This window comes from Corythoichthys intestinalis, chromosome 4 (assembly GCF_030265065.1).
Source record: "Corythoichthys intestinalis isolate RoL2023-P3 chromosome 4, ASM3026506v1, whole genome shotgun sequence".
Lineage (NCBI taxonomy): Eukaryota > Metazoa > Chordata > Actinopteri > Syngnathiformes > Syngnathidae > Corythoichthys > Corythoichthys intestinalis.
The window spans coordinates 29,266,694-29,280,386 of NC_080398.1; the positions used below are offsets into that span (position 1 = coordinate 29,266,694).

Consider the following 13,693-nt stretch of genomic DNA (forward strand, 5'->3'; position numbering starts at 1 on the left):
GGGCGGCCACTTAAAGGGAGCAGACTAGCAGCCCCAGCCGGAGCACTTTCACTTTGAGCTGTCTGAGGGAGAGGAGAGGAAGGCCACAGGCACAGGAGGCCACTGCCTCATCCATTAGCCACTTTCCAAAAGGGGGGGGGATTCAAATTAGGCTGCTCGGGGAAGCTTCTAGGTCAGCAGGGGAAAGGGGGGCGGGGGGGCAAGTGAAAGAGAGAAACAGCAATTGAAACAAAAGCTTTGACAAGGCTGCAGTGGGGAAAATCCAAAGTGAGAGAAGGAGGATGGCGTGAGAGGATCCACGCGGGGAAGTACCAAAGCAAGGAATACTATATAGGGATGTCAGCAGCAGGGAGCTGAAGAGGAAGGAAAGAGAGAAGAGCACGCAGCAACGCACTCGCAGGGGGAAAGTTTGCCTTTCACAGACTGACACAAGAAAGGCCCGTCTGTCCGTGTGGCTGCGTGGAGCCATGTGAGGGATTGCTGTCAACCAGAGAAATGGAGAAGTGTCCATTTTGGGAATAATAAAAGGATGTCACTGCCAGGTGAGCACTTTTCGGACTACGCAGTACACTACGCATGCAAGTTTGAGTGAAATTAGAGTTTCATGTTCAGGCAGGAAGTGATGTTTTAACTTGTTATAGGGGTGGAAAAAATGAAATGCAAATATTTGGTTGCTGTTTGTTTCCTTTTCAAACTTAGAATGCATAAAAAGCCCAAAAGTACAGCAAAAATATTAACTGACATGTTTTCCTTATTTTTAGACTTGTACATGTTTATGACTGTATTGGAGATGAACAACTTTCTGTGTAGTAATAATACAGTTCCATGTTGCTCTCTGCAGTAAAGATGTCCAAGCATTTGTTTTTCACGCATAAGTCAGAGTGTTGAGACATAATAAAGCACAAATATTTTGTTGCTGTAATACCTGGTGAGTAAGCTCAACTCAAATGGTTTGAAGAAACCAATTTCAACAATTCATGCAATTTAATACAATAGTAACTCAAACTAAAAATACATACTACAAATAACTAATATGATTTAACCCTTCAAGGGACATTGGTCACTACAATAGACATCAATTCAAAAGTTATCATTATCTTCAACCACTCACTACCAGGCCAGGTCACAGGGTATGTGTTGTGGTAGTTGGTAAAAGAGGGAAATTGATATTGAAAACACTTATTGACAGATTCCCGTTCTTTGTGTCTGAGCAGCTGAACAGGACAGGTTAAAAATGTTTTTAAAAATGTCGTTGGCAGCCAAAGAGTTAAAGCTATTTGAGGTCATAAAACAAAATATAAAATTCATAGAGCAAAATACACATGGACCAAACATATCTGAATTTATCTCTTTATTATTCGTCTTTTTCAAATTTATTACACTTTGTTTTATTTATTTTTTTTGAAGTTTTAATTCTTTCAGTATTTATTTTTATTGATTGATTTATTTTATTGAGAATTATTTATATTTTTTATTTCTCGTGGCATATTTCAAATTTGCCTTTTTTTACTTTTATTTTTTTAATTATAATATTTAACTAATTGATTTTGTTACCAAAATAGCTCCTCCAGCTAATTAACTCAATATTAAGGCTGTCAAATGATTAAAAAATTTTAATCAAGTTAATTACAGCTTAAAAAATAATTAATTAATTAAATAATTAATTAAATAATTAATTAATGGAAAGATAAGACACAAGACGGAAATATACATTCAACATACGGTACATAAGTACTGTATTTGTTTATTATAACAATAAATCAACAAGATGGGATTAACAATATTAACATTCTCTTAAAGAGATCCATGGATAAAAAGACTTGCAGTTCTTAAAAGATAAATATTAGTACAAGTTATAGAAATTTTATATTAAAACCCCTCTTAATGTATTCGTTTTAATCAAATTTGTAAAATTTTCAATCAAAAAAATAAACTAGTAGCTCGCCATTGTTGATGTCAATTGTTACACAATGCTCACTCATGGTGCTGAAACCCATAAAATCAGTCGGACCCAAGAGGCAGCAGAGGGTGACCAAACACCAAAAAACACAAGTAACAAGTGGACATTACACTGTGCTGTTATTTTAATCTGTTTGAGCGGGGCATGTGCGTTAAGTGTGTCAAATATTTTAACGTGATTAGTTTAAAAAATTCATTACCGCCCGTTAACGCGATAATTTTGACAGCCCACTCAATATATTTAAAAACAGTTACGTTTTTTTTTTTTTATTGCCCGTCATAAAATAAATGCAGGCAATACTAACACGACAATTAGATGTCAAACAGGGCCACAAAATATAATCCCAAGAGCCACAATTGGCCCCTGGGCCCTATGTTGGAAACCACTGTTCTTTTTGGATGTATTAAAAACATTTTTTTAATCATATATGGTATTTTTGCACGATAGGGATGACAAAAATTAACTAATCCTATTATTTAACATCTATCACCGCCAACGGCAAAGAATAAATTAAATAATTATCTTGAACACAAGTTAAAAAAAAAAAAAAAAGAGTAAACTGTACTTCTACCTAAATACAGCATGTGACTTCTTTCGCCACTTCTTGTAATTCCGCTTAAACAAGGTGACAAACCACAGAAAGTTTCCAGACCGTGATCAACATTGGCTTCTTGTCATGTCTCCTCTGACAGTTTTGCTCTTGCTATCACTCTTGACTGTCCAATGTGGTGGATGTGACCAGGACGTGGTGAAGACCGTAAAGACGGCTATTGACGCGAACCCGACCGGATTTGTAAGTTTGCAATAATTGTGTTTTGTTTTTTAAACTAACAGGTTAAGCAACGTACAGCACGTGGACCAAATCAGAACGGCCTGTTGTCTTATTTTAAAAGATAGTATAAATTCATTGAATCCAAAAATACTCAAAATATGTGAGATTTTCTCTTGTTGCATGTCATTGGCAAACTAATGAAATATGTTTATTGTTGAAAAATAACTGATCCTTCAGTGGCAATTTGGGTTGTGCCTGATTTTTATTCTACTGCTTGAATCAATAAATGAATGAACGCCTTTATTGGCTGTGTTACTCGAAAATCAAATGAGCTACTGAGTAACACCATTTTAGAAGAGAGTGATTTAAAATGGTATGACTTCAATAAAGTCTAGCAGATCTAATCATTTGTGTGACAAATCCGTTTTCTTGGAACTTGGTCTTGGACAGAAATGATGTTTTCCTTCCAATGCTGTAATTTTGCTATGTATAATGATGATTTTTGTATTTTTTGCGATAATGATCCAAATCCAAAATCTGTCAAATTTGTCATTATGTAATTAAATCTAATAAATAACAATGACAATGTTGGAATCTCTGGCATAGTTTTGCATAAAGTGAAACCTGTTTTAACTTTTATCCACAGCTGTCATAATCTTCTGTATCATAGACTGGATGCTGGTTAGCAATAGCATAATCAACTCTAAATTGCCATGAAAGAACAAATTGGGATTATGGTGGTGGAAATCAGTGTAGCGCAATAGTGGTCTATAACAAACACGTAGGTTTGGTCTCAACATTGGTAGGGACGATATAACAGCATAACCTGCATGTACACTTTTTGCTGGGAACGGGACATTAATAAGATCAAACAGATAGGGTGAACGGAAGTCAAGGCTACATTTCTCACAAATATAAACCTAATTAATTGATAGGCTAAACTAAATGATCAATGCAAAATAAATTTGTGTTGACTTAGACCAGTGCTTCTCAATTATTTTCTGTTACGTAAATGTTCCGCCCCCCCCCCCCCCCAACTCTCTGCCGCCACTGTAATTATACCGTCGTATCATTTGTCTACAAATTTCTTATTATTATAATATAAGTACACCTCGGCATAACATTGTGTCCTTTTTAATATTAAAGAAGGAAAAAAATAATAATAAAGTGTTAAAAAAAAAAACACATCCATACTGTAAAAATAGATTCAAGATACATTTTTTGACCGTATGATACAGAAAAAAAGTAATGATAAAATCAAGAAAATAATCCCAAAGTCAAATTGATTAGCAACATTGACTCAAGAGGACAATATCCCAAACCATTAGACTGAAAAAAAAACAAAAAATTAATAGAACAAAAACGCAGTGTCATTGGACAGAGAGACAGTTTTTATTTTTGTTGCAGGCAGTATCAGCTCCTTTGCTGTGGTGTTGGGCTATTTTGCATTTAGCAACTTGGTATGCCACCTTATGCGATGCTGACAGTGCTCGCTGGTTTACTGATGTAACACTAACAAAACAGGACCGTTTTTGGCAATATTCGGCGCCTTTTCGCTGAAAAAAAAAAAAAAATTCTGCTGTCCGCTACAAACATTTTTAGACAAAGTAAACAGACTGGTCTTTCCTCGTCTCCCACAGTACCAAAAGTCTAAAACCAAATGCTACATACGCTTCGTCATATTTCTTTGTCTTAGCTTTTCATATCTGCAGTGCTCTTTGCTGTGTGCTCTTGTTTGGTTAAAAAAATATTGCGCACATGCCGAAAATTAGAGCGCCACTGCCACCCACTCAGTAGATGTGCAATTACACTTTATTCTAGTTCGGCAAAAAAGTATGTTCCCCAAAGTCACATGCGCCACCCCCAGCATCACTTTGCGCCCCCCTGGGAGGGGCCCGCCCCACTATTTGAGAAGTACTGACTTAGACTAACTTTCATATGTATTGGTTCAGGTGATTCAACGTTCGATTCAAGCCTTTGTTTTCAAAAACTACAAGAAAAACATTTTGAAAACTTCCAGAATAAAGGTCTGGATTTTATTAGCAAATTTAAATTGCAATATTTGCACATAAATTATATTAACGTACACAATAAACACAGAGTTGTTAATAATTTCTTAACGATCCAGGAATGCAAAAAATAAACACGTCTTAAGACCACTCAAAATTGTCTGTCCAAATAAATTAAATGTATTTTTAAAAAATCTTTGTCAGGGAATACCAAAAAAAAAAAATGCAGCCTTCCTTCAGGTAAAATACTACTGCTTTTGTCCACAAGCACGGCCAAGCTCAACAACGAAAGCTTTGCAGGTTAGCAAATTCACACAGTTTAGGGTTATTCTAACTCTGATGCAGGTCGGACTTTCAGTTGCAAAATTAGTGGTGTGTTCCCCACCTCCACAACATTGCCGTCTTTTTACATTACTTACAGTGGCTGTTGCTGGCGGAAAATAACTTCTAATATCCCTTCGAAGGGGGCAGAGGAGGCGGCATGTTGTATTTCTGTCAGAGCTGTGAGTGTGTGTGTGTGTGTGTGTGTGTGTGTGTGTAGAGGGAAGGGGTCAAGATATCAGCCAATCAAACATGCGTTTGAGGAGAACAAATGGACTGGCACATTCACCAAGTGGAAAGGGGTCAATGTAATTCTGAACATAATGAAAATAATTCATTTAATAAAGGTAGGGTCAATTCTATCTTTACAAAATATGGGAAGACAGTCTAAATTACCTATATAACTGAAGTCATTATTTAATGCAAAATAAGGTTGCTTAAAAGTTGGTGGGGACAATTTGAGCATCCTGAAAAGTTAGTAGTGTTACGTCCCTACGGTCCCTATGCAAACCTTTGCCCTTCATCTATAAACAATAATAAATATTCCATGATATATTGCAAATAAAATTAACTCATACTAGCATGCAGATGACTTGTAGTAAAACAACAGGATACTAATACAAATTTTAGTACAATGGTGGTCTAAATCCATCAACTATATCGATATTCCATGGCAGATTGCTGATAATATGCATTTACACTAACATGCAGATGATCTGAAGGAAACAAATTGAGATTCGGAAAAAAAGGTTTAGTGCAATAGTGGTCCAATTCCATCAAAAATATTGATATTCCATGACAGAGTCCAAATAATATTCACTTATATTCACAAGCAGATAAATTGGCACCCAAAGTAAAGCACGACTCGCTTTCTGAGTCATCTCCGGACTTCATTTTCTAGGATGTTTTTGCAAGAATCGAAGCCTGCATTCATTTCGTTTTGGAAACGGGAGTTGGAACAGCATTGCACTGATGAATCAGGAAAAGTGCTGAGTGCAGTAAAGAACTGCCAAGATGTGAAATTTGCAACTAAACCTCAAATTAGACTAATATTTATCTTTGCTCTGTTCAAAAAGAAAGCTAACGGAGTTAGCCCGATACCCCGAAAGTTGCAGTAAATGACCTGTACGAATGAGAATATTCAAAAGAATTTTACAAAAATAGATCAAATGGTCTCTCAGAGACTAAAATACTGTTTGTCTGGACTAGCACTGCGCAAAATAAATGATGTCATCCGAAGTGAGTGGAGCAATTGATCAGCTGCAACCTGTGATGTAACCACATGACAAAGCCTTCTGAAAATAACATTGAGCAGCACCATCCAAAGTGATTAGTGTAACTCATGTCATCATCTAGTTCTCATCTCTATTTCCCTTTCTTTCAGCGGACCGTGTTTCCCAAAGATTACTATGTGTCGCACTACTACACAAAAAGCATGCTGTGTGACACTGATCCGGTGAGTTGCATTTTAGTTCAGCATTTACCAGAAGTGGAGTCAAATTGAGTGGCCATTTCGCACATTTTTTGGCAGGCTAAACACTAACGTGTTGGGGGTTTTTTTCTCTCTCCCTCGACATTTCTCTGCAGTGTTGTGTGTTCCCTGCTGCAATAGTCCTTCTAGAGTCCTGGAATGTCCTTTTGAAAAACCTCTGGGATGAGCACCTAAATCAATCATTGATCTTCGACCTAAAGCAGACACTGGATATAATCATCAGCAAGAATAAAAACACAGAGGTAGGATTTGTTTTTTGAAATACTACAAGGCAGCAGGTGTGCAAATTACTAATTTCATGACGGTTCGATATGATTTTGATCTAAAAGATGACAAAGCTCGTTGATGTTTTCTGTTTCGATCAATTTGGTTGGATCATTGCTTTACCAATCGTTGTATCGGTCAAGATTGATCTAAGTTTTTCCAGTTTTCATGACAAAATGATACGATTTTGGGCTAAAAGATGACGATGTTCGTGGATGTTTTCTATTTGAATCCATTTAATTGGATCCTTGCTTTACCAATCGATGTATCGGTACAGATTTATGTACCGTAACGTTTGAAATTCTATGAAGCATCAGGGGTGTAAATTACCAATTTCATGAAATTGTGATATGATTTTGAGCTAAAAGATGACGATGTTCGTTGATGCTTTTCATTTGAATCCTTTTGATTTGATCATTGCTTTACCAGTCGACGTATCGGTCCAGATTGATGTAATGTTTGAAATACTACAAAGCATCAGGGGTGCAAATTAACAATTTCATGAAATTACGATAAGATTTTTATCTAAAAGATGACAACGTTCGTTGATATTTTCCATTTGAATCCATCTGATTGGATCGTTACATAACCAATCAATGTATTGGCCCAGATTCCTAGACCATGTTTTTCGCTGCAATTGACAGTGGTGTTATAAATAGCCAATTTCATGACTATACGATAAAATATTGATTATTTGTACAATGATACGATATTTGCCGATATATTGGTTCGTTGTTGAAAAAAAACTGGCATTCGAATGAAAAGCATTCTTTTTAACGAAGCAGCATAACTAAATGTGGATCAAATTAATTGATGATTTGAATTTTGATTGATTCCAATTTGATCGTTGCTTAACCAATCGAAATATCAATTGAAGCCAATATATCATTATAATCCTACTAATTGTGAAATTTCAAGTCACGGACTGTCTTAATTCATTTGCTGCCATTGACAGATGCTCGTCTTTTGATGGTATTACAAAATCTACCCTGATTTGATTTGCTTGGATGGCTTCTGATCAATTTAATACAATATCATGAACACTTTTTTTTTTTTTTACTTAATCACAATCAGTTACATTTCACCCGAAACTATAAGAAATGCAAAGTAATGTTGATGTTTTTGACAATTTCGCTGCTGAAAATTTTCAGACATTTGAATGATAATAAAATACAAGACATAACAATAATAATAAAACTTTGTTTTGAGTTCAAATACCACAAAACTTGCAAGGAGTTAACAAGCAGCAATTTTTGTAAATAGAAACACAGACTTATATAACAGCTCCCTAAAAATTTTCGCAGTAAAAAGTACAATTTTATGAAATTTAATAAAACATAAAAGTTTAAACCTGACAATAATTGAAATGACTGTTGCCCAAAATTGCAGGAGAGAAAGGGATAAGTACGTTAGTTTTGAATCGATTTCTTGATATTTGCCCCTTTAGTTTTAAATATCGGGCCGATGTGCATCACAAGTGCAAATATCGGCCCCGATAATCAGCCCGGCCGATATTCGGTCCATCACCAATATGTTACACCCCTAAATGATTAATCACTCACTATCAGAACTACATTTTTTTTTCCCGCTTTGAAAGTACTACTCTAAATGTACCACTGTGTTTATCTACTGCAGCGATTGCAAGAGGAGATGGACCTATCCCAGTTTTCCCCACTCTTCTCCTCTCCCGAGGAGCTCCTCAAGCTAACTTCGGAGTTGTTCACCCGCTGGCTAGAGGTGGGATGCTCACCATCCATGGAAATCTGCGAGCTCCCCACTCTGCCGCCCCCGGCTGAGAAGAAAGACAAGGAGTACAGTCCGTCCAGGGTGCGACTCCTGACCACTCGGGCCATCAGCAGCAGAATGGAGGAGGCCGAGCTAGCCCGCTTGAGAGACGTTACCCAATCACCGACCAGCCGTGGTACGACCTCCTTCCCTGTGCATCCTGCCTCAGCGTGGAGCCTCCTTCTATTCAGACTTTACTGGTGGTTGTTGCCATAGGAACCTAAAAGGATCTTTTTGGGGACGATGCACACAAAATGCAAGACATTTCCTGGCACTGAATGATTGTTTCCTTTCTATTTCTGTTGTTGTGATGCAGTATGCTGGCGTTACGATATGAAGTGACATGCGCAGGTTGCATTTTTTTTTTAAACGTCCAAAGTTGTCACTGTTTCGACAGCGCAAATGCAGTGTGAACCAGCGAAGGACTGAGAATTTGGTACTCGGGCTTTCAGTGGGGATTTAATCCACTTCGTTGTTCAGTAACTAACAGGTCTCATGTTATCGGAACTATTAATACGATACAGAAAAAATATATAACAGTACAGAACCGTATAAGGGGTGTAAGACACCAATGTCATGACAATACAAATCGATTATTTGGAATGTATAATTTTTTGCCAATATCAAATAGTCCATAAGGATTCGATACAAGTCAAGGGCCTTTGATCGATTTAGCACGAAATTATATACTCATTTAACACAATCAGTTACATTTCATTTACAGGGATAAAAATATAAAGCCAATTTTTAGACAGTTTTGTTACTTAAACATTTCCGACATTTTGATGTAAATCATTCTTTTTAACAAAACCGCATGTCTAAAAGATGACTATCTAGATAATTTTGCGTTTCCATCCATTTGATTGATCGTTACTTATAGCAACACTAGGTAACTTTTCAACCTTTATAAAATATTTTCAGAACATGTGTGATCACACCTCTTTATTAGCTAATTCACTTTGAGGAGGGTAGCAGGAACCCTGCCACACAAAAAAAAAACTACAAATGTGCTGCCTGCTTTACGACATACGTCACTTCCCCCTTCCCCCATTCATTATAAAGACAGATTTCAATCCATGCGAATGCATTTGCGCGAATTCTGCAAAGACAGCAGAGCAACAAAAGAGATTTAAAAAAATTTTCGGAGGAGACATAAAGAAAAAGGGAGGCTACCAAGATAAAACGACACTCAATAATTAAAAAAAAAAAAAAAGGGGGAATACGGTACAAAATCAAACATTTCTTATTTTCAACTTTGTCATATGCTATTGTTTAGCCACAACTGTATTCATTGCCTCATTACTATTCATCCTTCACACAGCCGTTTGAAACAGAAATGTCGTTCAATCCATAAGCAGACGACCGGGGGTCAGGATTCTACACCACTGTGCGCTGGTCCTCACGGTAAACGCAGTCTTCCTTAAGGCAAAACACTACCGCTTTTTTCCACCTACGTCGCTAAAATCGACCAAAACTGAAAAGTTACTTATTGTTGCTTTAACCTATCGATATATTGATCCAAATCGATGTACTGTTTCACCCCTGAAATGAACCAAGCAAGTTGAGAATCATCACTTATCAAATAAGATAAACAAAATTGAGTACAAAATACTCACTATAAATTAGTGTTGTTCCGTTACAATTTTTGGGTCTCAATGCAGACATACAGCTGTGTGTTTTTGGCTAAAGCCGATACCAAACCAATACCTACACCGTTAGAAAAAATGTACAAAATTTTTTTTAACTGGTCTGTTTACTGTCCATTACGTCAGAAATTCTACCCAAAGTCAGCAGAAGTCTTCTTCTTTGGTTTTATGACAGTTGGAAACAAAATCTGAAAAAGTACATATAGCATCGACATGTTATTTGTTAGTACTCGGCGATATCAGTGCCAACATTTTATCGGGGCTCCTACCGATACAAGTATCGGTGCAACACTACAAAAATACATATTATTTATGGTAATAAATTGTAAAAAATAATGCATGCAAATTGCCAGAGATTTTGGGCTAGTTGAAGATATCTGAAAAGAAGTTTTACTACTATCAACCAGTCGTAATGCAAAAGTGCTGAATTTGGATTCCAAGAAACAGCGTAATTAAAATTATTAGGTTACAAGCGCCAGCACTACTGATTTTGAAGGTCTAAGGCAGATTAGACTGACATAGCAACAAATGAAAATCGAACGTACATAATTGCCAGCGTTAGGTAGAAATCTCTTCTTTGGAAACTCGATTGGTCGATATTTTGTAAAAACTAAACAACCACGTGAGGAACGACCAATAGAATCAATTTGTCAAAAATCAAGAACTTAAGCAAATTTTGACATAGGAGGTTTCAGCCAGCTGCTAACATTAACATGTTAGGAATTAACTGAATGCAATTTCTTGGAACAAATATTAGAATTTAGGTTGTAAATGTTAATCAATGCTTCTGATAGTGTTTATGCTCACCACTGGTACAAATCCACCTTACATATAAGCATAGTACAATTACAGTACTTAGAACATACTGCCAAGCTCCAGCTAGCTAAGCTCTTTGTGCTAACAAGAGATACAAGCTGACATGCAAGCCAATGCACAATAAGCCTTCGCGTGTGTTTAATGTGGAATTTGTCACATTTGTTTACAATTACTGTAAGATATGACGTCTATAGACTTTTACTTTTGTATAAAAAATGTGAATTAAAGCCATTTAGATTTATATGTGTAGCGGTTATTAAGGAAGAGTGGACTCTCTAAAAATGTATCACGTTCAGTCAGTAGGATTGAGTTCCCTTTTTTGGTTGTGATCCACTTTTAGGACATTCGACTTTTAGAGGCTCTACTCTACTGAACTCTCCTTGTTCATTGTTCTGTCTGTAAACAGGCTTGCACAAAAAACTACAGGGCCAGAATGTGCTTCTAGTTCCAGTGGCTTGTTTCAGTGATTCATTCAGTTTGTTTGTTCAATCCCGAAATTGAAGAGGGTTGTTAATGATTTGTCATGCCAGCTTCCAGAACACAAAGTCCGCTTCTATTCATGCTTAAAAAAAAAAATCATTCCAAGACAAGAATACTTTTACAGCTCTTTTTTTGTAACTCTGGGAGAAATCAAATAAAACTGCCAAAAAAATAACCAAGAGGAATGTATTGTGGATGAGAGTTTTTTGTGAGTGTGTCGCGATGTTCACGTGAAAGGAACTCGCAGCTGCATCTTAAACACTGGTACATGCCCCTGCTTGTACACACCCACACGTGTAATGTGCACCCTTGTCCCAACAAGACCCCTCCTTGTTGTTTCGTAAGCCTAACAATGCAGAGACATGTTGCCGTGGACACTGTGGGAGCAAACTTTTCATTGATTTGTTTTGGGGTTTTGTCCAAACTATTACAACATCAACAAGAAAATGAACTTGGAGTTGGGAAGCTAAACTTTGGAGAGATGAAAAACTCTTTAGGGGGTGTCAAAAGTTTTTTCAGGGGCCCGTGGGATCATTGAAGAATCGTATAAATTTTTTTAATGTGATTTTTTTAGTTGAAATTTTGCAAGATATCACATTCATAGTCTGATGCACAATGGAGCTTTGACTTAGGAGTTTAATATTTTAGCTGAAGACACACTGTTGAAGTAAACAGCCCAAAACAAAACAAAACAAAACAAAACAAAAAACAGAAATATTTAAGGAACTGCCAACTGGTATATTTTGATTTATTATGCTATATTTATTGTGACTGATGGTCTGACGGCACAGACTAGGTTTAAAGGAACACGTCCAGGCCATAACACATTCTCCCAGTCCTCTTCTGGATCATCCAAATGCTCTCTAGCGAACCGCAGACGGGCCTGGACTTGTATTTTCTTCAGCAGGGGGACACGTCTGGCAGTGCAGGATTTGAGTCCCTTGCGGCGCATTGTGTTACTGATAGTAGCCTTTGTTACTGTGGTCCCAACTCTCTGTAGGTCATTCACTAGGTCCCCCCGTGTGGTTCTGGGATTTTTGCTCACCGTTCTTGTTATCATTTTGACGCCGCGGGGTGAGGAGGGAGTTGAAAGTCCGTGTTGCCCAATGACAGCCCCAAAACATCACTGCTCTAGAGGAGATCTGCATGGAGGAATGGGCCAAAATACCAGCAACAGTGTGTGAAAAGCTTGTGAAGAGTTACAGAAAATGTTTGGCCTCCGTTATTGCCAACAAAGGGTACATAACAAAGTATTGAGATGAATTTTTGGTATTGACCAAATACTTATTTTCCACCATAATTTGCAAATAAATTCTTTAAAAATCCAACAATGTGATTTTCTGTTTTTTTTTCCCCACATTCTGTCTCTCATGGTTGAGGTTTACCCATGTTGACAATTACAGGCCTCTCTAATATTTTCAAGTGGGAGAACTTGCACAATTAGTGGTTGACTAAATACTTATTTTCCCCACTGTACATGCGAAATGACAGACTCGGCAGCGTTGGTAAACAGCCGCCATTTTAAAGCAGTAGACTTCTCAGAAAGGGTCTGGTGTCGTGAACGTTCCTACCTAACCTAAATAACATTTTATCTAAAATACTCCTGAAATCGGCAAAATCTTGACTTGAATCTATCTTTAAACGATGAAACAGTTTTAAAACTTTTACATGTCGAAAGTAGACACAAGGGAACTAATGCAAAAACGGGAGCAATTTTAACAACATTAACGGTTAATTCACAATATTAAATGACTTCCAAACATAGCAAAGGTTATTATGTTTTTTTGTTTTGTTTTGGTTTGGTTTGTTTTTTTTAAATGAAGAAAGAAAAAAAACATGAAAGGGAACACCAGTTACTTTGCCAAGTAATTACTCTTACATTCGGGTAACTGAGTTACTAACTCAATAACTTTTTGGGAGAAGTAATTTGGTACTGTAAGTTAATACTTTTTAAAAGTAAGATTAACAACACTGGTCATAAAGATGAAGTCTGCAGAATGAAAAGTGATGAAAGCGGAGATTTTATTCTGCCAATTTGTTGCCCAACACAATTTGCCCGCAACTATTGCTGATCACTTCTTAGAATTAGCAAAAGAAATGTTCCCTGACTCACAGATTGCATCGGTAAGTTAATTTTATCAATTGACC

At 36.8% G+C, this 13,693-nt stretch overlaps 1 protein-coding gene across 1 annotated transcript; it reads left to right on the forward strand.

Moving 5' to 3' along the window:
* Positions 1–77: 77 nt before the first annotated feature.
* On the forward strand, positions 78–11,720 carry zgc:174888 (uncharacterized protein LOC558116 homolog). The gene is made up of 5 exons (XM_057835200.1): positions 78–542; positions 2,653–2,753; positions 6,447–6,518; positions 6,650–6,796; positions 8,454–11,720. The coding sequence occupies exons 1-5, from the start codon at positions 530–532 to the stop codon at positions 8,817–8,819; spliced, it is 699 nt and encodes a 232-aa protein (XP_057691183.1). The 5' UTR covers positions 78–529; the 3' UTR covers positions 8,820–11,720.
* Positions 11,721–13,693: the final 1,973 nt, after the last annotated feature.

What these genes read in the sequence shown, in the direction of transcription:
- zgc:174888 (XM_057835200.1), top strand. An exon ending in TGCTGTGTGACACTGATCCG is followed by an intron (nt 6,519 to 6,649) that starts GTGAGTTGCATT and finishes ATTTCTCTGCAG; the next exon opens with TGTTGTGTGTTCCCTGCTGC. An exon ending in GCAAGAATAAAAACACAGAG is followed by an intron (nt 6,797 to 8,453) that starts GTAGGATTTGTT and finishes TATCTACTGCAG; the next exon opens with CGATTGCAAGAGGAGATGGA.